The sequence below is a fragment of the Pseudomassariella vexata genome, assembly GCF_002105095.1.
Source record: "Pseudomassariella vexata strain CBS 129021 chromosome Unknown BCR38scaffold_1, whole genome shotgun sequence".
Taxonomy (NCBI): domain Eukaryota; kingdom Fungi; phylum Ascomycota; class Sordariomycetes; order Amphisphaeriales; family Pseudomassariaceae; genus Pseudomassariella; species Pseudomassariella vexata.
In genome coordinates this window covers 787,234-812,482 of record NW_024467956.1, presented here as the reverse complement: position 1 = coordinate 812,482, position 25,249 = coordinate 787,234, and the positions used below count along the sequence as shown (strand labels likewise).

General features: G+C 51.5%; 7 protein-coding genes across 7 annotated transcripts; 3 read left to right on the top strand and 4 right to left on the bottom strand.

Moving 5' to 3' along the window:
• Positions 1 to 374: 374 nt before the first annotated feature.
• Positions 375 to 1,833, top strand: BCR38DRAFT_470133 (uncharacterized protein; the record flags this gene model as incomplete). Its single annotated transcript, XM_040862829.1, has 3 exons — positions 375 to 504; positions 636 to 848; positions 1,101 to 1,833. 3 exons carry the CDS (start codon positions 375 to 377, stop codon positions 1,763 to 1,765), a joined length of 1,008 nt encoding a protein of 335 aa, XP_040720692.1. The 3' UTR covers positions 1,766 to 1,833.
• Positions 1,834 to 4,155: 2,322 nt separating this feature from the next.
• BCR38DRAFT_404223 (phosphatidylinositol-specific phospholipase C) lies at positions 4,156 to 7,641 on the bottom strand (the record flags this gene model as incomplete). Its single annotated transcript, XM_040857826.1, has 1 exon — positions 4,156 to 7,641. One exon carries the CDS (start codon positions 7,639 to 7,641, stop codon positions 4,156 to 4,158), a length of 3,486 nt encoding a protein of 1,161 aa, XP_040720691.1.
• A 6,769-nt stretch (positions 7,642 to 14,410) lies between these two features.
• On the bottom strand, positions 14,411 to 14,758 carry BCR38DRAFT_415926 (uncharacterized protein). The gene has a single exon (XM_040859064.1). The coding sequence runs from the start codon at positions 14,690 to 14,692 to the stop codon at positions 14,525 to 14,527; it is 168 nt and encodes a 55-aa protein (XP_040720690.1). The 5' UTR covers positions 14,693 to 14,758; the 3' UTR covers positions 14,411 to 14,524.
• A 571-nt stretch (positions 14,759 to 15,329) lies between these two features.
• On the top strand, positions 15,330 to 15,812 carry BCR38DRAFT_415924 (uncharacterized protein). The gene is made up of 2 exons (XM_040859063.1): positions 15,330 to 15,407; positions 15,461 to 15,812. Exon 2 carries the CDS (start codon positions 15,494 to 15,496, stop codon positions 15,707 to 15,709), a length of 216 nt encoding a protein of 71 aa, XP_040720689.1. The 5' UTR covers positions 15,330 to 15,407; positions 15,461 to 15,493; the 3' UTR covers positions 15,710 to 15,812.
• A 4,652-nt stretch (positions 15,813 to 20,464) lies between these two features.
• On the top strand, positions 20,465 to 21,017 carry BCR38DRAFT_492031 (uncharacterized protein; the record flags this gene model as incomplete). The annotated part of the gene is made up of 1 exon (XM_040864688.1): positions 20,465 to 21,017. The coding sequence occupies exon 1, from the start codon at positions 20,565 to 20,567 to the stop codon at positions 21,015 to 21,017; it is 453 nt and encodes a 150-aa protein (XP_040720688.1). The 5' UTR covers positions 20,465 to 20,564.
• Positions 21,018 to 21,676: 659 nt separating this feature from the next.
• On the bottom strand, positions 21,677 to 22,703 carry BCR38DRAFT_404221 (ubiquitin-conjugating enzyme/RWD-like protein; the record flags this gene model as incomplete). Its single annotated transcript, XM_040857825.1, has 2 exons — positions 21,677 to 22,578; positions 22,652 to 22,703. The coding sequence occupies 2 exons, from the start codon at positions 22,701 to 22,703 to the stop codon at positions 21,677 to 21,679; spliced, it is 954 nt and encodes a 317-aa protein (XP_040720687.1).
• A 316-nt stretch (positions 22,704 to 23,019) lies between these two features.
• On the bottom strand, positions 23,020 to 24,659 carry BCR38DRAFT_492023 (uncharacterized protein; the record flags this gene model as incomplete). The annotated part of the gene is made up of 3 exons (XM_040864687.1): positions 23,020 to 23,654; positions 23,720 to 24,354; positions 24,426 to 24,659. 3 exons carry the CDS (start codon positions 24,657 to 24,659, stop codon positions 23,336 to 23,338), a joined length of 1,188 nt encoding a protein of 395 aa, XP_040720686.1. The 3' UTR covers positions 23,020 to 23,335.
• Between the last annotated feature and the right edge of the window lie 590 nt (positions 24,660 to 25,249).

Below are 25,249 nucleotides of genomic sequence, written 5' to 3'. Positions count from 1 at the left end.
GAAACAACCGGAACCGGTTGGTACAGCTTTTCCTCCACTGGAACCGTGATCTGGGCGTAGGCTTATCCTAGAAAAGCAAGAAAGTCCTGAGCATAGCACCAAGAAAAACGAAGGACGAGCGGCGCCAAACCGAGACTATCCAAGTCTCTTCGAGTCTAGATGACCACACGCTCTCTATCACCAGCGGCTGGGACGGCTACCGCTACCTAGGCTCCTGAGGCAGCTCTTTCATGTCTTACTGGTTTGACTGAGACAATCTTGCCGCCTGCTGCCAAATATAGCAAAAACAACAGATATACTTTCGTAGTTGAATGGCAGAAACAACAACAATAGCATACATATGCCAATACGTATTTCTTCGAAAAGAGTAACACATGTTTATACACTTCCCAAGGCGGGGAATCGCTGTTATCGACAATGGACATTCGCTTCTTCCTCCTCGAACCATAACGCAGCTGCCATCTTCGCACTGGCCCAAACCAGCAACCAAGCCCAAAGAGCCCTGTGTGTACCAACCAATCTATCCTCAAAGCCAACCCCTAGAGCTATCCCTTAGATTATTTTCATTCCAGGAAATACAGACTGACAGCCATCCCCGAAAGTCCCTTCCAAGTCAAAATGCACATCGTCTACAGCTTGTATTTCTCCCTCGCCGCCGTGGCAGCGGCGCTCTCCACCCATCACACCGGGACCTCCTCCAAGGCCGGCCGATGCTGGCAAGCGTTTTGAGCCTGACCCCGACGTGCGTCAAACCATTCAGGATCTGTTCGAGCAGAGTTGCTATACTATCTGCCTCGAGAAGCTCCCTAATACTAGGCCGGAGCAGGATTATGGCACGAAGTTTTGCCGTGAGTTTGCACTTTTCTTTATATCTTAAACATGTTTCGACTTGGCTGGTGAAAGTATAGTGATGCGAGTGGCATTTCCTAGTTCACCTGCACACCGATAATGGCATGGTTGATGGGTAATAATTTTATTTACCAGCCGACCATTGGGCTACGGGGTGCCACCGAGGATATAGGAGTTCTTGGTAGCAGTACCGTGCATACGAAGCCTAAAAACTACCATTACGAGTATTGAGCTTTGTGCAAACGGGTCAGATGTCTTCCGTGTTGTTACCAATGGAAAACTTCCATCATTGACACCTTGCGTACTTTTGATGGAAGAGGAATGTCCAGGCCAAAGTCGTGCCCGCCAAGGATATATTTTTCTCCTGAACACCACTATATCCTTCAAGTATCCCTATCGTCATCATAAACAACGAGAAACGATAAGCACAGCTCGAGTCTTCATATCATGTGAAATACTCATGTCTACTGACTCAGCATTGCTCTCTTCGGCCGTCTCTTCTGTAACCGTGTTTACTACATGCATTGTCACACGAAAATCAAATGTTGGTTCCACCCCATACGAACCAAGAAACGAAGAAACCACACACTCTTATTCAAACCACTTTTTGGAACGGCACACTATCGTCTCCCCGGGGCTTTTTACCATGAAGCGACCTGAGAGAGACTACCCGGGAACGCCCCTTTTGTGGACCACCTTTTGCCAACTTCACAAGCAAAGCGCATCCAGGACACAGAGCACCCAACTAACACATTGCGTCCGACCCCTCCCCTGCGATCGTTATGCGCAAGCCAATAATTGCCTCGGAGGCAAATCGATCCCCTACGCTGCAAAGAGCATGACGAAGAATACGACTCCGGGTGCGGAGCCCCCTTCGACGCGCCAGACCGCACAACCTCAGTGGCCGTACAATTGACCGCAAGTTGAGACATCGTCAGTGACTCAGAGTCCGCGACAAGACGACGTCGAATCATCCAGTCAACGCCTCCTACGCAAACGCAATTGCGAGGTTTTTACTTTTCTTCATCGCGAAGAACAGCCCATGAAAACATGATATTGATGCCCGATACCAAGACGCCTCCATCAAATTCCGCACACTGTGCACTAAATCCACAATTCCTAGTCCCACAGTGCCTTGCCAACTGTATGCCCCCTCCCGGTACTTTACGCATCGCCCGCAGATTACCACCGCCCCGGCTGGCCGAGCTGCTGATTGCTGTGCCGGAATCTTGCATACATATTGATATATGTAAACCTTACATACAAGAAAGCGTCAGGCGGCTAGGCGGAACCGACCCGACACAATGGGACAGGCGCAAGAAACTGCCAATAAGCAAAGAGCAGCGTTCCAATCGGTCGGTCATATCAACCCGCAGGGGCCAAAAGCACGAACGATTGATGCACTGAAAGGATGCATCATGCATGAGCGCTTACCTCGCAGAACCTGGGAACCTCACATGTTCGCCATTTTCACGTTTCTGGTGTTTTGTTTTCCAGCAGACCGGCGCGAAGAAACAACTATTGTCTTGGCTGGCATGAACATGGCATAGCGTGTGATAAGGCTTAGCTGCAGATGCCAAGTTCGCCTCACCCTGCAATACCTGTAGAAACGAGCTGATAATGGTATCGTAGCGTATGGCCCATCATCATATCAACGCTAATACTTGTATCCGTATCTGTATGCGCGTCTCGCTATCATCAAATCACGGCCCATGCAGATACGGATACTGAAAACGGCAATATTTCCCAGATCGAGTCAGGCCCTGGCGACGCGGCAGCGCCACGATATTATGGTGGTGGAAGTGAGGTGACACAATGGGTTGTTTGTTTGAATCCGATGGTTCTGCTTCGTGCCGTCAAAGAGATAAAAAAAGGTCCTGGCTTTCCCCCAGCCGGCCAACGCCGCTTCGGGCGCTCATCAAATCCGTATTGGGCTGAGGATCGCCCGCAAGGTTGCATTACCGTGGAGTCGGGTTGGCTGCTCCCGTATCGCAGACTGATAATATGAAGCTTGCGGAACGGCAGTTCTAAGCCTGTCGTTGTATTTACCAGCTCATCAAATCTTATCTATGATATGATACGATGTGATCCGACTGACTCAGATTTCCGATTGATATTGAGCCTTGTCAGCTTCTTGCCAGGTTTTCCTACCAGATACCGGGGTCCTCCCTTACCCCCAGTTCCTCAGCTCTTGAGCTCTTGGTCTTTTGGCTCTTGGTCTTGGCTCGCTTCCGGGGGAGTTCTGTTGATAGTCAAGTCGTTCCCCTCGGCACGGCTGTCGGCACCACAAAAAGACGAGGACGTCAAAGCGGAGGCCTTAACGCTAGCGTCTCTCACTTAGGCTATTATGCAGGGCCACGTCAACTAGCCGCTCTGATTAGAGGCATCGGTGCGGCAAACGAGGTAGCATTCTTAGACCAAGCCGCCAAAGTTAGAGTTATGATGTGGGTTTCTTTGACGAAGAAAATATTTGGGACACGATCACAGGAATCAGACCAAAATCGATGCGCAGACTCTGATAATATGAATGTGTTCGTAATTCCTATGTAGCGTGAGCCACTGGTATGTTTATTTGCGAAGTCATGGAAATGCCAGTATGCCATCGCTACCGATCAAACCAAACTCGTCGCGAAAGAGATGTTGTCGAAGTGAAAATGTTGATGCAGTTGAACCTAGTGAGATGCCCCAGATGCCCAATTTGCCCAAGATGCTAGCTTGTGACAAGGCCCAGCTCCAGTTCCCAGCTCCTGCCTTTTGCTATCTGCGGTTCCCTGCCCACCAGACGCCCACCCGTTCTTGTTCCTGCTCCGTAATGCTCCGTCCCTCAACATGTCGGAGATGCAGTGTAGAGGGAATTCATACATGACCCGCCTCCTTTGCCTGCGGTGCTGTTGATACCACGTCAGATGCAATCGTGGCATCTGACAGAAAAACAAAAAAAAAAACGAAAAAAGGCTTTTTTGTGTCATTTCCCTGTCTATATGTCCATTTCGTCCAACACCTTAAGTATGCAAATCCCTTGTCTTCGCACGTTTGTGGCTCTCTCCTGAGCATGGTGTGGAATGAAAGCCAGTGTCTCGATACGCCCTGAAAGCAAACAAATACACCACGAATGCATGCAAATAACGATCCGTTTATACCCCTCGTGCGCCGACCGTATGTGTGATCAAATGGGGTATTCGCTGTAGATCAAAACCGACAAGGGAATCATTGCGAGGTGGCCGTCGCCCCTGGCGAAGCATCCATTCAAATAGAGACATAAAATATTGGTACATCCGAATGCTCTAGCGGGCCTAGGGCAGATCGTTACACGGTTCGTAGAAGGTGTTGTTGCGAGTTGTCGGAAGTTCCGCTGTCGATGCTCGTCTTTTCCACCGTCTTCTCCATCGTCTTTTCGAAGCTTCCGCCCTTGGAACTGGCCCCGCGGTTGAACACTTTGTTGCCGAAGTTCTTGAACTTGCCAACCGTTTCGGAGACATCTGGGGGATGGGGAACGTACACGCTCGTAGGAGCATCGACCTTGATGCGACAAAACAGAGTCGAGAACAGGTAACGGTCGCCACTGCTGTCGAACAAAGGCAGAGTGCGGTAGCCCTGTTTTAAGTTGGAGAGTTTGGCTATGTATGTGGCCATGGGGGCGACACGTTCGCTCGGGTTATCTCCATCCGGGGAAAGTTTGACGCTGAACCGGACGAAGATCAGTTCAGGGTATTTGGTGGTTACGTTAAACTTGCACGTCTTTTCGAAGGTCGGGTTGAAACCATTTTCTTTAACCACCCGAGTGCGTTGTTTCAAAGGCGTGTCCGTCGGAATGGGAATGCCAACACTGCTGTCATGCTTGTCCCTCTTGTCATTGGCGTGGAAAACCTCCACCTCGACATATGGATCCAGGGACCTGTTCGACGGCAAGTTGGCTGGGCGCATGAGTTGTTGAGCAGATATGACATCAATGGTGAAAGTAACGTTCTTGCGTTCTAACTTCCCAATGGCCTCTTGTGGGAGACCATCGGGCAGCACTCGAATCTCTCGCATTGAGTGAGGCTTCAAGACGTATCCTGATTGGTCTGTGCCACCATCAAACATGGCTTGGTTCAACTGCATGCCCAAATCATAAGTCTGCCAATTGAGCGCCGCCATCTGGACTCCCTTCCTCCAATACATCAAGGGATTGAAATTATGGGAGCTGATGCGCGTGTATTGAGGATATACACGCATCATGAAGCGCATGTTATGCCGGTATAAGACATCCTTGTGGTCTTTGGCCTTGACCAGACTTCGGAATCCTCCTTCCATAAAAGAGACAATGTGATAGGGCGTCTTGCACTCGAGGGTGGAAGGGCCTTCGTACTTGACTCCACCGCCGTAGACGCCTAGGATTCCCAATGGGGGTGCGATCTTGCTTTGCTTCTTTTTCGGAGTTCCCTCACCGCCGCTGTCATTGTCGCTGGTACTGCTACTCACTGGGTCTATCTCGACACCTTCGGTGATGGTGTTGTAGCGCTTGCCGACTATGCGCCGTGAGGCATCTCTCGCACCGAGGAGTGGGCTCTGCGACAGGTACTGAGTAGGTATGGTGGCATTGTCCAAAGCCACGGGTTTGGTGTATGGCGAAGTCAGACTATTGCCGCGCCGACGACCGGCAGAACCTGGCGCTTTGCTTTTGCGGGGCTCGTCGTCCGTCGCGGCTTTGACTTTTACCAAGACCCGGTCCCTGAGCTCCGTAGGCGATGGCAGCTTGTCAGATGATGAGTCCAGAGGCTCCGTGACGAGACGCGACCCGAATATCTCCCTCATGATGTCAGCCATGACACCTTGCTGAGGTGCATCGCAATGCACCTCAAGCGAGACCCACAGCGGGAAGTGGCTCGTCACGAAGGCATATTTGTTGACGATGTGGATGACTTCGCGGAATGATATATAAGTTGTCAACGCGTATCCGTGTTGGACAATGGGTTGTCCATCGCTTCCGTCCCAGCAGTCGATCTCTATGCTGCGGCAACCTTTCATGAGAGCGGTAATGTATCCCTCAATACTGGAATCATCGGCAACTTGGCGGCCCAACAGATACGTGTTGTGGGAGCTAGAAATGAAATACTCATGCAGCGGCCTGTCGAGGGTATATTCGGTTGGTTCACGGAGGACGGGCAAGTTGAAAGTGGAAGTGAGATACGCCACTAACGCCTGTTCAGTCATTCTCGGGACATCTGCGTCAGCATCCCGCAAGTCGCCCTCTTTTTTCGAACGACGAGCAAACCGATTGAACTTGGCCTCCCAATTGCGAACGTCGGACTCAACATCCTCGCCCTGGACCTCACAAAGAAACAGGGCAAATTCGTGCCAGGCCAGGCCGCTTTGCGGGTTCGACGCTCGCTCCAGGTAGACTGTGCGAATATCAGCGCGCACTTTCATCTCCCGAACGAAGACCTGAAATTCGGCAAAGTTGAGTCGCCCCGTCCTCGTGGCATCTGCGACAGTAAATTTATTCTGAAGCTCTTTGTATGCCACGTGAATATGGAGATTCCGACAAACGCGTTCCACACCTGGCATGTCAATCTCTTCTTCGTCAGCCGAGTGAGGCTTTCCTTCGAACTGCTTTGTCATCTCGCTGTTCCAATAGGACCGGATTGCCTTGTCATTGAATGACATGAGAGACGTCATTAAATCCTGTCGATGTTTGGATATCGCGTCGAGGGCCGTAACCCAGTTACTGAACGTCTCCTCGTCCTCGGCCAGCAAATGCATGAGCTTGCTTTTCGACTTGTCGGCAACGGCATACATGATGGAGAAGAAGCGACCCTCTTCGGAGTCGGGGAGATTGAAGTCAGCACGGTACTGCCGAGTGTCGGATCCTATCCGAATGTCCTTGATGTCGTCAATGTAGATACACTTGGCCGGTCGGCTTCTGTTCCAAATAATCTTTGCGGCCTCCAGGTCCAGAACGAGGAATATCTTTTTGTACTTTCTCTTTTTGGACATTTTGAAAATCCACGTGCCCTTCACCAAGGCCATGGGGATGACGGGGCCGGCTGGAGGATCGATGGGTGTGGCAGAGCCCGCAATGGAGCCGGGGTTGCTAGTGGAAGAAAACTCGCGTAGTTGGGCTCCTGGGAGGGCAAACGACATGTACTCGTCTCTCTCATCGGCGACAATCTCATCATCTGAATCTGTGAAGACGTTATCCGGAGGCGCAGTGTTGGTACTATCGCTTCTACGCCGGATAATGCCGGGCCCCAGACTGCCATCTCGACTCTTGGGCGCGACTGAAGACTGTCGCCGAGAGGTGCGGGCAAATCTAGAAGCTCGACTCGAGAACCGTCGTATCAAGTTTTTGTTGCCGCTGTTGCTGCTGGTGCATTGTTGCAATGCTTCGGCCATAGAGCCGGTGGTGGTGGCTGAGCTTGGGTTTATGGAGTTGCTGCTGTTCTTGTGCTGCAACAGTAGCGGATCGCCCAGAGTGAAAGGTGGCGGGGGAAATTGTTCGACATCACGGCCACGATAGGGCTCTGGGGATGGCTGGATGGAACTACTGGTGGTTAACACCGGATTCTCTGGGGACATGATGGGAGAGTCATGCTGAGAACTGGATGCCACCGAAGAGGCACTAATGGCTGACGCCGGTAGCGAGTTGAGCAGCGAATTGGCTTGGAGGCCAGTCTGGACATGGCTGGGGCGCGTCCGTCGCAGTATAGAACCCTGCGCAGACGGCTGGAATGCCATGGCTGACGTGCTGTTAGGTGCCTGACTGGATTCAGGACTTGAGCGGGGAGGGTTTGACATTGGAGCCGGAGACATGACGCTGAGCTGTGAGGTGATGTTCACCGAATGTGGCAGGTATTACGCTTGGCCGCGAAGGTGTGCAGCGGAGTAGTTCCGACTCATGAAGGATTGGCTGTCATCTATAAGACAAGGGCAGAAGTCGACGGCCTCATGTTTCGGTGGATGTGGATGGTAAATTGTAGGAGCCTCTAGAATGGAGAAAAGCCAGGGGACCATACGGGAAGGGCCGTGATGGTGAATTCAGCACCGAGATGCTTTATACAATCGGCGGGGCGTTGATGCTGCAGTACAACTGCTGCTCTCCACGATGTGGGATTGGGATCCAGGACCGAGGGCAACGGCAGCCAAGATTCTACGAGGCAGTCAGAAGTTACCAACGATTTGTACTTGCAGAGTACAGGTACCGTCTTCTGACACAGGTACGTCGACGTACGATGTATGGCCAGCCAGCTGTACGGCATATGCGTGCCCCAGGCCGGCGCGGGTAAGGGCTGCGTTGTAATAACCCACCGGCCAAATGATGAGGTGGCAGGCCGTATGCAGGTCGCTGGTTTTGGGAATTTGAAGCTGGGGGAAAATTCCAACGTCTGATTTCACATCCACCACTCTAATGCGATTAATATTGGCCTTCTCCCCGCAACGCAACCTGGACGTTCCTTCCTCCTCTCGCCGTAGATGCGCCGCAAGGTTTATGTCGTTCCTGTTTCGACGCTTGAGTCCTCGAATGAGGGGAGGTGGTAGCCGGAATTTCTCCTGGCCCGGTAAAAAAAATTCACACTTCTAGGCCAGTCGGGCTGCTCAATTTGCAAGGCACCGAGGGCAACGGACGACGTGTTGTTGAGTGAGGCGGTGGTGGTGGGAGACCTGGCGCGGCGTTGGTTGTGCTTGCGCCGGATCTTCAATGCGGAGCGGGCTGGATGATTGAATCGTGATTATGAGAATGTCTGGCTTCTCGAAGCTGTATATAGCGGGTCGGGCGGGCGCAACAGTTTGTGGTTCGGGTCAAGGCAGGGCGGAAGTTTTCACACCTGAAGTTCACTTTTCGCGTAGCAGCCGGGAAATTATTAGTGATGGTGTGGGAGGGAAGGGATGAGAAGGCATGGCCAGACAGGGAATGGGGCACGAGAGAAGCAGGCTGTCCGAGGTACGTATTTCGACACTAAAATCAAGCCGCTCAGAACCTAGTGTAGCTATGTGAGGGGTGTGTTGGAGTGCAGCTTTGAAGTTTGTAGAATATGGATGGGATGGGCTGTGGAGATTAGAGAGCACGCGCGCTGCAGAGGAAGATCGATGACTCTTTTTGGGGGTACAGGGCAAGAGAGACAGAGCGCATTGAAATCTCAATGCGACTTTTGGCAATAGGCCAGGGACCGCTGTAATAAATGACGATGAAGTACCCAAGTATCTTTGCAGCAGGCCAGGGTGGTGCAGCGAGGCCGAAATCGTCTTTTTGCGGGGGATTTCTTACCCACGGTGACTCGCACTCTTTACACTGTGGGAGACTTCTTCAACTAGGGGCTGGGGCTTGACGGGTGCTACAATGGAGCTTTCACCAATCTAAAAATGGAACACTACACAGAGGAACGAACAATGGACAATGGCCCGACGAGTTTCTGGCAGGCCAAGTGCACAAGAAGGAAGGCTGCATTACTAGGTGCCCAAGGACAAGAGCACTAATGATAATCATCACCGCTAGACGTTCCTTCCGTTTGACGTGATTTTCGCAATATACATTGGAAGGCATAACAAGTGTCAGCCGTGTAATTGTGGCGCCTACTCCGTATGAAGGTATCCATATGGAGGTACTTGGGTATGCCGTCCTAAGTTGACAAAACATGCTCGAAAAGACGACTCGAGAGCCACAAAGTCAAACATCAAACCTTCAGACAGAATGTCCCAAGCCCATTGGCATTGGTGGAGAAAATCAATGTTTTAGTTGATGCTTGGTAGCTACTTACAATTTTAATTTTTTAGTTTCGGAAGGAAGTACCTAGGAACAGAATCCCAGCTTGCCGGCTTTCCATTCTAGCACCAGTTGCAGCTGCCACTGATGCGAGACCGTGATGGCTGTACCTGGACCCATCCGGTCTTAACTGCTACAGTGCTGGTCCTAGGGCATTGGAATTGGATACAGTGTTGGTGGCGTGGCGTGTGAGATCTTGACAGGGTGATAAAGGGGAATCGGGCTGTCGGGTTGATGGCAGATTTTTTTTCGCTAGGGGGAATGCTTTCAAGTAAACCGGGCTTGCAGATAGACAGGGTTGCCAGAAGAAAATGTTGCTGTAGCCCAAGAGAGCAATGGCAGGTGGGAACGACCTGGGCAAGTGGAACCATCACTACATCATCGAGCTTTGCCTAAGCCCGATCCGCGCTCGGTTTAACCCTGTTGCATCTTTCTGGCCAGGGACCCAGGGGATTATCAGCAGTACGACGGGTCAATCCATCAGTTGGGTGTGAGCCCAAGTCCCCCGTCGCCCAACGTTTCTTAGGCCGAGGAACGCGTATTTTTGGGCTTCCCCCCCTTCCCCCACTACCAACCTTGTACCTGAAAACGAGGCACCATGTGTGCGCTGCTTGCTAGTGCAAAAAATGCGAGGCCTCTTGCACTGCTGCTGCAACGATGCTGATCTTCGGATCTCGGAACGCCAACCTAGTCGCCATGAAACCTTGGGACCTGCCAAAGCTGAGCGGACATGCGATGATAGTGCCAATCGTTACAAACCTTGTGTAAGCAGTTGTAAATCTAAGACTCAAACTCTTCAGTAATGACTTCCTCATCCTCCCTCGTTCGCCAATGTCTCATCAGGCGGCATGACCCATCCAATCCGGGGAACAAAGAGGCAATCCCAAGATAATTGAATTGGGCAGGTCGCAACTTGCACAGGTCCCCTAACACCGCCATGGTGATCCCTGACAAGCCCAGTGAAGAACGCCAGTCTCGAATGCATCTTGGCATTGCTGCAGCACACTTTTACACGCCATCAATCCGCACCTTGAAGATCTCTCAAGCCTATTTACCGAGAGTTCTACCTTGGCTATCTGACGGATCACGCCTGTGACAATCAGTTGTGTTGTCCGAAAGGCTGCCGGCCAACGTACGTACAAACATCCCAGACATGCTTGCTGACACACTTGATCTGTCACAGTATACGGATAACATCTAGCAGGTTTGTCTTTGAGGCGGTCATTAAACTGGCATTTGTTTCCTGGTCCGGAGTTTCAAGGTCCCAATGGTGGAGGGACCAAATTATCTGGAAAGCTCCGCCAAACTCTGCGATCAACTGGCCGGAGATGATGCTCAGCAGGAATGCCAAATCTTAAGTCCTTTAATTTGGGCAAGTGGTTTCTCCCCACACTGCAATTGACGACAATCACCATCACCCCAGCACAATCACGTCGCCATTATAACCGCCACTATCTGATATTGCGGGCAATACAACGGACTGTAATCGCGCGTACAATAGTGTGGAGGCGATGGCCTGACAATCATTCGGCTGTCTTCGCGTTGTGTCGCCGATTACATCAACAACCCCATAAGCCGGCCGGGAATACCAACAAGAGCTTGCGCAAGCAATGCACCACGTAGAGTCTCTAGGCGCAGTCCAAGTATGAGGCCTATCTGTGTCGTTGGCCCGTAAAGCCGACATCATCATGCTGTAAAACCACTTAGGGCCTCAGTATTATTGGTTACAAGTATCAACGAATTGTATCGAGGCTCGCAGCTTCACCGCCTGGCTTGGCGCAAGCATAGCCACGGGTCAGGTATTGTTCGTAACCACCACACAAGTAGAGCCTCCGCCACAAAAGGAATGCGCTTCGTCTGTGACAACCATTGGACTACACGGCACCTATAGCCGGGCCGATCGAGGGCATTCTTGGTCTGGTTGGCTGTTGAGCGGCACCTCATCTCAACATGCACAGGAAGGCCACCGCCAATGCACGTATCGATCAACATAGCCAATCAATCTTCACAATTTAACCACTCCTGGCATCATATAACATGCATTTCTTCACGGCAAACTCGGCTTATTAGAGTCACAGGACTTGGCACAGTAGCATCGCATGCAGGGCTATGAAAGCGCAACCAATCAGGATCTTGCCCGTTGTCCCCCAGTTGATCTCGTTCCTTCTCCAAGATCTTCTGGAATATTAACAAACGAGATCTTAAAGCGACGTCAATGATTGGACGCTCGTATAACTGAGAGACAGGGGCTTCATTCATCAACGGTCTGAAGAAGCGGTCTGCCCTTTCTGAGACCCATCTGAAGCGACAGGAACAGAAATTTGAGCCACGTCCTTGAGGAACGTGGATTCTGATTGGTGTGACAGTTTATTACTGATAATCTGTGCCAAAGTGAACCAGGGGCAAGTGTCACAAGATCGGTTTTTGCTATGCTTTCTCATGCCAGGGCAGCATCACGATGATGAAGGGTCTCACCTGACTGGGTTTCAAGCATTGACCGCAGCCATCAAGGACACCGCTGCGGGTAATGTCACGTCTACATTCTCCCACTCTGCCGGACTGCCTCTTTCAAATCTCCCGAGACATCACCGGCAAGCCATTTACCGTACATAAAAGAAGGTACGTTCGCGGCATACCTATCCTCGGCGCAGCCGTTATCTTTTTCTGCGCCTAATACCACATGACTTCCGCGTAGGAATCATTACGCGACTCGATTCAGACCGCTACGATTCGACCACGTAGAGAATGTTGGCGGGTCTGCGAAGTCGCAAGTCATCAGTGATTCGTTCGTCAAGGTGTTATTCTTGCACATCAAATCCTAAAAGATCACGGCCTTGCGCCGGATGACGACATTAAGAGCTCATTGTGTTTTCCACGCTTTCCGGCCTTTGAGAAACCTATCATTGCTGGCACCTAGTTAGGACTGCTCCACCGGTTGGCGACGCGCCTCTGCATACCCCTGGGCCATTAATGTCCAGAATGCCGATATGTGTGTTGATTGTCGTCGAGAAGATGATCATTGCAAACGAACGTCATTGCACATTAGAGGCTCCACTGAAGGATCAAGTATCCAGCGTCGACCGAACTCGGGAGCTACAGATCCAATTATGTAATAGCAAAGGGAGCTTTGGCCCCCGTTGAATTAAGCTTTCGCAAAGGCAAAGCTCTACTTACTCTTGACCTGGAGTATGTCACTTACTACTGCATACATTACTACAGGTGCCGGTATCGAGAATCTACGTTGTCTACGGAACTTGATGGGATGTTACCCAACAATTTCTTGGCAAGTAAATCAGCAACCCACTATACTCATGATGAAGAGACGACGGCACGGCACGGCCCCAATCAGCTGCCAGCTGCGATGCCGTTGCTGCAACCATACCACTCGACAAGGGAGCAGAGAGCCTAGGTTGAATCAGATGCTGTGATACCGCACCTCGGGGCATATGGAGGGGAAAAACTCCAAACAGGTGTTGGTCGATACAAGCGCCCACGATGTCCAATAGAGAAGGATGCATTACGGGAGTACCCGCCAACATGTACGGCATACTGAGACTTGCAGCCGCTGCTGCACCTGCCAGTCACAATCACCAACCCCGCTCCCGACAAGATCGCTGCCCAGTTGGAAAGGACTTGAGCAGGCCGCGTCAGGATTATTGGCGACGGTTATCTAGCAACGGACAGACCCCGCCTCTGACGAGTCAGCTCTACGCCGATCTCTAGAGACCTGCGATCTTATCACTACGTTGGGTGAGAATAGCCGGTTGTTCTTTGAGTACCACCGGGGTAGGGCACCACACACACATTGATGGAACCAAATTATCGACGCCCGCGTCAAACGTGGGGTGACTTTCTTGCCGGACTCCGGACTCGGAGACACACTTTGTACTTTGAGGCGGATGCCACTACAAGTCGTGAGTCCGTCGTGGCTAGGATCGTCCGGACCCATACAACATTTTATACATCAAAAGAGTTTCGTATCATGGAAACTCCTTTGATGCGAAACCTTAGGAACTGAAGTTATACTTGGCGGAGAAGGAAGTCCGCGAGAACGCACTGTGACCTGTGCACTACACTTCGTCCTCAACCTATGCAGCAATTTGAGGGCTGCCGGCTTGGCGTGGCATGTCGATGAACCGGATAGCAGCAATGAAAAAGACTCGAGAGTGATGAAAATTATAAAATAGGTCTGGGGTGGTGGTAATTACGCCCTGCTTGTTCGTTGGCCCCAGAGCTCAGGGTTCAGGGCCCACGGCCCACGGCTTTAAGAAGGGGTTCCCGGCACAGCGAGATGTTGCGGGAAGTAGGGGGATGTTCGTGAGTCGTAACTGTTACGCAATCAAAGAGCTTCTCCTGGACTCTCCTAGACTTGTAGTTTCGTAATCACGCGACAGGCACGATAACATACTCCACAGACAGCAAAGTTCCGCGCCAGTCTTTGAACCAAGGGGATAACATTTCACCATCACCAACAAATGACGCCGCGCGCATTTGACCAACAAAAACCAGATGACCTGCGCGGATCACGGTCGCGATCGAGCGACACTTCTCTCGGCAAGTCTCAAAAACATAAACCATATGCTAGAGTTCACAGCCAACCTGTCGTCTTTGGTTTCTGAAATTGCTAGTTTACCTGTGATAAAACAACCAATTTTATTCCCTTGCAACGGGCGTCTTTGGCGCATTGACGATATGCACATCATTTTGCAGCGGAACGATTTGTGGGGAAGAGACGGTCGATCCGAATGCCGTCCTTAAATAGCTGTGGAGAAGCGACCGTTTCAGCAACGACTGTCAATACGGACACCCTCATTCAGACCCATTCAACTCATCAAACTCAGTGCTAGACCCCTGATCGGTTCTGAGGAAGCCGTTACGCTACGGTTGTTGAATAGGGGTTGAGCACTGGCAGCTTTTTGGCAACTCTTGGAACCATCAGACCCCGCGGCTCACGGTACCCCGGCTGACATCATCAACCTTCCGTCTGAAGCAATCCCGACGTACACTAAGTTTCTGCTCGGCTCGTCTATACTTTTCGAGATGGCGTCTATCCACTGCTTGGTGTTTTATATGTGCTCCACATAGTTGCCTGCATTCTCTCATAGCGTCTACTAAATTCGCAGCAGGCAGCGCAATTCACTGCCCACATCTGGAAGCATACCACACAAGTTAGATATGTACAGCAACCCACCGTAGCACTCGGCGGTGAACGGCATCCACCCGCTTATCGCATGTCTGGCATCATCGACTGAGCACACGTCTTGGCCTTTGGCATTTTGTAGGGGCACGGAGAGTAAATGGAACAATGTTGAAATAAGGCGATGCTCCGAGCAACGCCAAGCCGTTGAAGCAGAGTCGAAGCATTTTCTCCGAGCTCCGTGTGTGTAACGAGCACAGAAACGGAGTACAATGGGGCATGAAGATGGGAAAACAATTCCACCACATCTCTCCTTGTTCTAGAATATTTCCACTACGGATCCTAGCAGAAAATCTCCGCATAGAAAACTGGGGCTTATCCAAGGCGTCGGATCCATCGATAACGGTCATTACGGAGTATGAATGTTTCCAAGTAAGTGCTTGAAAATCCACCCGTCACCTTTGGCCATCGGCTGGCGTTGACACATAATTAATAACATGCTAATTATGATGATAATTTACGACGGTCCCATTCGCCAGCCTCATTCACCATGACCACCTACTGGGTTTGCCATGCGTGCCATAGACGCTCCCAGAAGTATCGACTCGATGTTTATCGCATCGATGCGTGTGAGCTTTCCCCCACAAACCTGTGTAACAGTGGAACCTGGTGGAACCATATCTATTGCTGTCAACATGAGCAGTGACGCAGCCACAAGATGCAACTGAACCCACCAAAACAGCTTCTCCGCCCACAAGGCTGCAGGCATGGTCCCATTGCAGGTCTTCCTGTTGCGGCGCCTGCTCACGCCCATGGTCAGCCTGTCTACGGGGCCGCGTAGAGTTCAGTCATGCACTGCGCCGCCAATCGCCTCGATCAACTCTGGTGGACGGCCAATGCCTGACGATACCGGTTTCGACGGAAGGCATCTCCTGCAGGCTCGGTTGCATTCAATCGGTCACCTCCAAAAAAAGAAGAAGTGACAAGCTCTGGAGCCTACGGCCACGATGTGACCTGACCCTGGGCACAAGTGATCTGTCACATTCTGCACCAGTCCCCCAGTCTGTACCACGTGGCGTAAACCGCTTTTAGCACAATCTGTGGCTGGGCATAGTCCATATTGCTGGTGGGTAGTCATTCTACGCGATGCCATTATCTTGTTTCTTGAATTTGGTCTTGGCATCCCAGATGACTTGAGTGTCCTGCATGGTAATGCCGATCATCCACTCTTATTGAACATGTGGTAACCTTGGGGAAAGAAGCGACATGGCATGATATGCATATGCTGCGGGCCGCCGTTTCCGGCCAGTATACGTACCAACGCCTGGACATACTGAGGAGATTAATCCGCGAGTTGGTCCAATCCGTTGGCAGCCTCACTTATCTGCAATATCCTCTTTGTCCTACTTGACGAGTCGATTGGGAAGCCTTTGCGGAGAGTTTAGTGCTCGATGGCCTATGGCTCAAGCCGTTGGCCACAATCTGCTACGTGGCGATGACAAAATACATAACATATGGAAAGCTTGGAAGCGATCGAGCAGAGCGCTGCAAGGCTGGACCAAGACTGTCTCACCCTGTGCTGCTCTCGTGTTGTCAGCCTTACGCCAAATCCCGCACAAGTCGATATGACAGGTCGATTCTTCAAGCAATTCGGCCCCGAGCGTCCGCTGCAGGTTTGATTCATTCTGATCGCCAACGGGGGTCCTATTACCCGAGTGAGGACATGATGCAGCTGGCTGGTATCCCCGCGTAGAGGTACTTTGGTCTACCACTACGGAGGCCCAGCCCATGCTGCTCCAATTATCCCTTGCCTGCCGCAGCGGAAAGCGCTTGCGCTATTGGGCAAGTGTCGTCTTTGCGGTGCGTGAGGATCATCAGCATTGCGAGCGTACATCCTCGTGGGCGCGAATGACTGGTGCGTTGGCATTATTGGCTGACGCGAGCCATTTGAAATCATGGGAAAGTTCACCACGATCTGCGTTGGTCCATTTTGCACTACTCGAGGGCGGTCCGGGTACGCATTGTTCTCCATCAACCCTATAGCCGAGAAGACGCGTTTTTGCTTTATGTCCTCGGCGGCCTCTTCGGAGGCTGCTGCCCGCGTTTCTCTCCCCCGCCCCCTTGCCGAACCGTTGCTCATCAGGGAAAGCAGCGAAGTCGGCATACCTTCAGTCTACGGAGGAGAAGACATGACGCTTCGATCCGTGTCCCTTCCGAGATCGCCGGCACTCGCCTTTCCTCCGCAGAGCCGTCTACATCTGACACAGTCGGAGCGTAGGATTCAAAGTCCAACGTCAGGCTTCGGCCGGCCGCTAGCGATATTCCCTGCGAATAGTGCGCTATATCATACTTACGCGATACTGGCTAACATGATATGATCAAAAGCCGGGCTCGTGACAGTCGTATCATCTGACCGCTCTCTTGTTTTGGTACCGTCGCGCTGGCTCCTACAAGCAGTCAGCGTGTGCGCTATCAAAAGCTGGCCAAGCAAATCCTACACTTCGAGATAGCAGATGTTGACTACCGTGCACTAGCTCTGACATGCTGCCCCGATATGGGGCGTCGTCCAACCTCGATGCAACTTCTCATCTCGCTTAGGCTCCTTTCATATGATAATAGCCACATCATCAAAGTCTTCACAGCAAAAGCCCGAGCAAACCGAACCAACCAGACCAAACCAACCAGACCAAGTCCAGGAACTAGAGCTCTAAAATGGAAAGGCGGAGAGACGGGTTGCCTGGATTCGGGATCGTGCTTCCGACAGTTGTCATGGGACAGGTAATGAGATATTAGGTCAGTCAGATTTTCCTATGCGGTCGGCATGCGTTCTCAATGCTGCAATGTCGTCTCGCATGACACGGCGAAGTCACACCCCCAAAAAGCGCTCTTTCTCCTTGTCCGATGCCGCAGCGGACGACGGCGCAATGTGAACCTCACTGTCGATCTCCTCAAAGGACTGGTTGTTAGGTAATGCTGTGCGATCTGGCCTTACCTACGAGGATATTCCGAATCCCCCGCCCCTCTGACTGACTGCGATTCCGACTGCATGCATCCAATGCACTATACGATAATCACCAAAAAATGCATGTGCTTTTTAGGTAGGTGTTATCATCACTGTTTGATGCCAAGAGTAGAAACAGGATGTCTGAGGAACTCGAACTGCACCTGTGGGTGGTCCGCCTCGCAATGCCAGTGACCGACCCTATCATAGTCCAGCTTCTTCTTCTTCTTCTTCTTCTTTCCTTCCTCCTTGCATTACTTGCTTACTTGCGCCTTGCTTAGTAGCTGTAGCCAAAATAATAATAGCATGTAGTACGAGCAGCCTTGTGTCGCCCCGGTCTTCTGCAGCACCAGCATTTACCCGCTGATCCTGCAATACGCTTTTTGTCATCCTCAATGCCGTGGCACCTGGATGCCTTTCCCGCCTCTTCGGGCCCGTCGCTGGTTGGTGCAACGCACAGCGCGCCGGGGGAAGCTGACGACCCCGAACCCCTGGTTATCGGGCCATATTGTTTGATTTGACGTCGCGGCCGGTCTGGCGAAGGACACAGTTCATTTGAAATTATTCATTTGGATCGCACACACACATACACAAATTTTGCCTCCCCGTTTGCGGACCATACAGCATAGGTAGCATCCCACTCGGGTACGCCTGTTCTGCGGTGTACCAGCCTTTCTATTTTGCGCGGCGGATTGCGCAATCCAGATCTGCTGTGGCTATCCTTGTGGGATGATGGTTATGCGTGCCATCGGGTGAAATGTTCTCTTCTGAGCCGATTATCCTTCCGCTTGTTTATTTTGTCCTTCCTTTCGTCATTTCCCATATTCGTTAGACCCGTTCCGGTTCTGGATTCTTTTTACTTGTTTTTTTCTTTCTTCTTTTTGCCCCTGCTTTCCCACAGAAAAAAAAAGGATTTTCCATGATTGATTCGGGGCTAGATGATAATCCAAACCGTGTGACCAGGCAAACTCAATCGATACCTTGTGTTGGATCGGGCCCTCGTCTATCGAGGCGTTCTACGTCTCATTGCGTTTCGGCCCGCATCAGGCAAGCCTAAGAGCAGGCGACCTCGCTCGAGCGTGGGTGTTTGCCATTAGCGTCTGGATCCCTCAGTTGACAGGCCGCCGGCTTGGCTATACGTACCCAAGAAATTTGGTCAGAAAGCACCCTTTCTGTTTCTAAGGTTCAAGGTGTAGGACAATTTGCATCTAGGGCTGACAGGTGCCAGGTACTACGCGTAACGTCGAGCTGTCTCGGAATAATACTTGTTTGCTTGCCGCGTGATGGGACGGCGCTATTCGCTGGGACTGGTTCATGGTGGCTAGTGGCGGTTCAAATGTGAGCCTGAGGTTCTGCTCGTGGTTCGCATCCCAGTTTCCTGGTTAGCGTCGGTGGAGGGAGGTCTCACCATGTAGTAGGATGAGACTCCGCACAGTGGAAGTCACTTGCTCGTGAGTTTAACAGGATTATCGTAATGAATAAAGAGCCGCTAGATAACAAGAAGTGCATCCCATACTTAACTAGTAGATTTGGAGTATTTCCTTGTGTCTCAAACAGCACTCTTCACCGTGTTGCCTAGCATCCTTGTTTTTCAGATCTTGACTATGATAGTACCTCTGTTATAGATCCAGCAGGTACATTATGAAAAGAACGGCTACATAGCTCAACCATGTCCTTTTCATCTCTTAAATACACGCTGAGTTCAATAGTGTGCCTACAAAAGTGTCCAGACCCTTCCATGATAGCGTTGCTGGGTAGTCAGACGGTATCGCGCGTTTGTTGACGAGGCTTGTTGAAACACTCTCTATCATAGCCTCATCAACAATCGAGAGAGAGGCAAAATCATATACAAGCCAAGCAACTATGTCAGTTTGATATTTCATCTCGTAGAATTAACTCTTGAAGTCTACCACGAAAGCCGACTTTCTATGTTATGGTGAAGAACGGTACCCAGAGCACCATGTACGTGATCTCGGTTACCATGTCCCGGATTGAAGGCATACCTGTATTTCGGACAATACATAAACGCCGGATCACATTTAGATAGGGATTCATTGAGCCCGGAGGTGGTCAACTTTTGATATCGTCATGTTGACAGTCACGAACACTACAATGCACAGTCTCCACTTTCCGTTCAGTATGCCCATGGCCCCAAAGATACGAATCTCGGATGAACATCTCATTCATAGGCTAGAGGTTTCACATTAATGGGAGTTAGTGTTTGCTTCGCATGGTAGTCCAACTAACATGCTCGCCACTCCTCGATGTCAAGGCACAGTTCGAAAGCAGCAGAAAAGACGCCAACTACGGTACACCGGTACACGGCTACGAGACTTTGGTTCTTTCCGGTACAAGATAATATTCACATCTTGCCTAGCTACGTGTACTGTACCACATGCTCGTAGTCTAGGGGGGGTGCACTGCCACCTTGGCGTCATTTGATACTGGCAAACATGACCAAGCACTCCTCAAACACATTACATAGGCTATGCAAACCCCGTATGGGAAGTTTCACCGTTCCTAGTATTATTACGTGTTAAAACGTCTTCGGTGGATACTGTTATCTTGACGTGTCCAGCGTCGTCTACCCCTCCCCAGGATTGAGGATTGGGGCGAAATTCGAGACCAGGTGACAACTCATATACTATGAAGGGATTAGGATCAAGAAAACTAAGCCGATATGGATACTCTTTATTGATGCTAATTCTAGCCGAACCTGTGTCGACGAACCCATGATTAATCCCTGAGCCACAGCTGCCACCGCAGCACCATCAGCAACAATGATTGTAGATGGCCTGGGGCTCAGAATTCGAGAATAGAGGTGATTGCAGGACGTAATGGTTGATGCTACTGGCGGAAAAGGCGAGCTACAATACCATGTGTTAACGCAGCACGGAGCTGAGTACGATTCTTGGAGACCAAGACACATACCGATGCAGCGCTCGAAGCCGTCGAGTGGGTCGTTGCGATGTTCCGGATGTCATGAGAGGTATTCGCCGTATGAGTTGCAGCGAGAACATATCTTGCTCCGTGCTAGTCGGGAAGCTTGTCTGCGAGTTGTCGAGGAGCACAAGCAAGCTTCATTGAAGTCGACAGCGATGGCTGGGGTGGAGATAAAGATGGGGAGGGACTTCGACTTAGAGATGGATTCGGATTCCCGCAAAGCATCCAAGGAGAAGACCATCAAAGCAGTCAACCCACCTGAGCGCAATTCAAACCTTTCACAAAGCAGCACAACTACCATCCAGCCCCAGACCAGAGCAAAAAGCCGAGCAAATCAACTACATTGACGCCCTCCACCTCCTCAGGGGACCTAGACGTTGGTCCAGTCGAGCACGGACAAATGGGGGAGGGACGGATGAATGATGATTAGACATGGCATTGATGCCGCGAGGAAGGACCAAAATGGTTGAAGGTAGTCATATAATGGCGGCAGAAGAATTTGTCTTTCTGTGCATGGGGGCATGTAGCAAATGCCAGCGAATGGAAATCTGTTGACAACAGTGAAGCGAAATTAGCACTGCAACTGAGACCAACTGGCCCAGGTTTGTTAGTTCGGTCACATTGAGAATCAAGTAGTTGTAGGATTGACGAAATCCAAACCACACGAACATATGCTGCTAACCCGTAGTCGCGAGTTTCATATAAAGACATGTTTATGACTGAGTGGTTGTTCGAGATACGAACGTTCACTTGCACCTAGTCCTCCTTTCCAGCACTTGTCACGGATGATCCATCTCTCCCGCTCGAAGTCCCCAGAGCCCTTCACCATAGCAGCCCAATAAACCCACCACTAAACATCAAAATGTACATTTCAGACTTGTAGCAATGATGATACATAAACAGTCGTAAGACAGACGCTTGACCGGCGCATCTAATCCCCTATCCTCAACGCCAAACAACGCCATGCATCCGTAATCCGAGCTACCATACTTTCCATCTCCCTTCATCAGTAACCGAGCAGAATCTTCACCAGCATCGCCACCAGCAGTCCACCGAGCGTGATGATGGCATAGTCAACCCACACCGGTACGCCAGCATTGGGATCCAGCTGTCTCGCCCTCTGCGCCACGGCCTGCCCCACCGGATCCGGCAACGGGGCTGTCCTCGTCGGCGCGGGTACACCTTGTGCTGGTCTGGCCGGCAGAGCGGATGTAGCCACGTTCGGCACGGCCGGAGGTTGATGTTGAACCTGTTTCTCGGGCGCAGTCGGCACAAAACCCTCGGCCAACTGCGCAATCTCCGCATCCTCCCCCGCACCCTCCGCCTCAGTTCTCTCAGCCTTTGCCTTCTCCTTTTCCATCTCATCCCTAAACCCCATCTTCAACTCAGCAGGGACCTCGACCTCCTCCCTCTTCTTCCCCACCCCTTCTTGCTTCTCCCTCTCCCTCCACAACTCCTCACTCTCCCTCAAAATCTCCTCATTACTCCTCCCCCCACACCCATTGCACTTCCAACCCCTACTCTCCCTGGCCAGTCTCCTCCTAACCTCCTCCCCGGTAGTCAAACCGCCAATCTGCCCGCCCGCATCCGTCTCCATGAAACTTCTCAGCGCGACAAGCGCCGTCCGCACCCCCCACGCCGGCTGCCACGTCTCCTCGTGATGACCCGAGATACTGAGGCAGATTTCGCGGTTCGCTTCGAACCGGCCGCTGGGCGTCGTGAAGCGGAAGGAGGGAGGACGTAACGGGTACGTGGGAGGCAGCACGATGCGTCCGTGGTAGATGCCCTCGGCAAAGGCGGAGTTGGGCGGCCCGCGCAGCGTGAAGTGCCATTCGAAGAGGTCTGATTCCAAGGGGGCTGCGGTGTAGTCTGGTGAGGGGGATTGGGAGAATTCGGCGGCTTCTTTCACTAGGTGAAAAGTTAGCAGGTTAGAAGGAGGGCCGGGTAGATGGTTGACAGATAGGGAATGAAGGGCGCGTACTAATGCGCCGCATCGTGGGCGATTTCGAGTTGAACTTTGTGGCCGCCATCATGGTGGATGTGTCAAGGTAGTGGCCGACGCCTCAGATAACTGTCTTGATGGGGATGCGCCGGGAAGTTCGCGTTCATCGGCGTCGCATATCTTGCATTCTTGATGTGCACTTCCCAAATACCTCCTGTTGTGTTTTAACGGAGAGGTGGTGACGCTTGATACAAAGAGAAACAGACCTTGGCGGAGTCGACAGAGATGATGGAGCTACAAGTGAATGCGACGTTGTTGAATTGGCAGCTTGAGGCTTGGAGACACGTAGCACATGAGACCCCCCACCAGTCCACATGACGCCAGCGGGAAGGGACCCTGAAAATGCGCTGACAGGGAAGCCGCAGTAAAGCTAGATAGGCCGTTCCGCTACTGGGACAATATGGGATAGCCCACTATCCCTGTGCAATGGCGACATGTTAATCTGATCGGCTAGTCGAAACTCTCGAATGAAATCTCATATTCATGGAAATTCAGGCACGAACATATTGTTCCATGTTCGAGTCCAAGTGCTCGTACGGCTCAAGCATTTTATGTCCATATGCCAGCTGGCGTCAGCTGAGTTGCATATAGACTTACTACCTGGCGTAAACCTGAAGTATCTGCAGCATGTCCGCCGTGTATCTGCAATATGTCTGTCTAGCCTTACACATAGCGCTTAGACATAGGAAGATCCTCGATGAAGTCTGTAGGAACGGAGAACCTGGCCACTCCACCGTTTTTCTCTAGCGTCTTCTGACTATTGTCTCCATCCATCAATCCTCCCGTCACCTGGTGGACAAACGACCGGAACTCGTTCGACTCCTGGATGCTGCACCTAACACTCGACGTTTCGGCGTGCTGAACGGCCGCTGACATGGTGTTGAACTGCTTGAGGCAGATGGGGCAACTGATCAGCGCCTTGGGCCGGTGGGCGGGGGACTTGAGGTGGCCGACTAGAGCCTGGGCCTTGGGGAACTTGGCACTATAAAAATTGGTCAGTACAGCTCGGTGACAGGTAAAATATAGGCAAGATAGTATGGTACTTACCCGCATCCGCCATGGGGACACTTGAACTTTCCAAGTATCGACTCAAAGAAGACATGTGCAGTGAATCCAGACGCATCGGGGTCGATGATACGGCCGCCAGAAGTCACAGTCTTTGCGGACGGAGCAGAGGCCGTAGCCCGCCGAAGTTGCTCAGGCGTAGGGATAACCTTGGCAGGCGCGTTAGGGAATAGGTCCTTCGTCTGACCCCAGACGTTGCCCTGAGTGCCAGTCATGGGCGGCTTGGTAGGTTTGAGAAGCTCTTCTCCAGTCAGCAGATCGGACACCTTTGAGTTACCCATTCGGTAAGCTTGGAGGCTCTCGTTGGGCTTCAGGTAGTTGCTCTCTCGGACATGCATCCTGTAGTTGTTAGGACGGTCGACAGTAGGCTTCTCGGCCTTTCCGGTCGTCTTGTTGACGGCAGAGCGGGTCGTGCTTTCCGCGTATTCACCGTCATTGTCTACCTTGAGAGTTTGAAGAGCTTTGGGCAACTCGTATTTCATGTCCCGTCGCTCGTGCAGCATCTCAGGAGTGATGACGGAGCAGATATGGTTCTCAACGTGTTGCATCAAACCTCCCGCCTTGTTGAAAGCCTCTCCACAGCCGGGGCAGCGGAGCCTCTGCTCCTTGGGGTGGTCCTAGAAGAAATCGTTAAGTTTAGTCTCAAGAATGGGGGGGTAGGAAGAATGCATGGGCTCTGGCTACTCACCTGGAACTTGTGCAGCTGGATGGAATCCTCATCGGCGAAATCCTGGTTGCAGATATCGCACTTGTAGTGAAGGTTCATTTGCTGGTGATGCTTGAGTAGGCGGATGTGTCTGAAATTTTCGTCGCATCGGGGGCACTGGAACTCGACACCTTCCTCAGTGGGAGCTTCGCTGGGCGCATAGCTGGAAGGCGCGATGGCGCTCCACTGGCTTCGGGTTGACTGCCCGTCGGACATGATTTCTTCATGAAGCTATCGTCAAAATTGGGATGAAACGATTGAAGTTATGATGGAACAAGTGGAGAGGAGGTGATGGCGGAAGGGTCGATGTCCAACTTGGCATGAGGCAGAGTAGGCGGAGGAATTCGGGAAATGATCCGCTGTCTCTTGGATAAGTTGAGTATGTAGACTTACTGTTGAAGTTTATCTGTGGATAGAATGGGCAGCAGAATGCTAGGAAATGAGGACTTCAAGTGCGAGAAGTTTGAAATCGCAGATGAGGCTCTGAAGAAAGTAGAAGAGACGGGAAGGTGCAAAGGAGCAGTGTGAGTTTGCAGGATCTGCAGCAGCTAGGTCACTACCCCCGAGGCACCACGCATTAACTGATCAAACAAAGGGGAACAACATATTTTCGCAGACCCAAGCATTGCAAAATCCTACCATGTTGGTCTAGTAGATGTCAACACGACCAACTTACATTGCCGCGATGATGGTACCACCTTCGCCAAGTTCCGCTTTCATTCCTACCTACGTAGTCAATCTGACGCAAGCAGTCACTGAATGCTCTTCCTCGTTGATGCATTTCATGAAGGTTATTTCATGCTCGG

Coding starts and splice junctions, on each gene's coding strand:
- BCR38DRAFT_415924 (XM_040859063.1), top strand. CDS start 15,494: ATGGTCCCATTGCAGGTCTTCCTGTTGCGGCGCCTGCTCACGCCCATG.
- BCR38DRAFT_415926 (XM_040859064.1), bottom strand. CDS start 14,692: ATGAGAGAATGCAGGCAACTATGTGGAGCACATATAAAACACCAAGCA.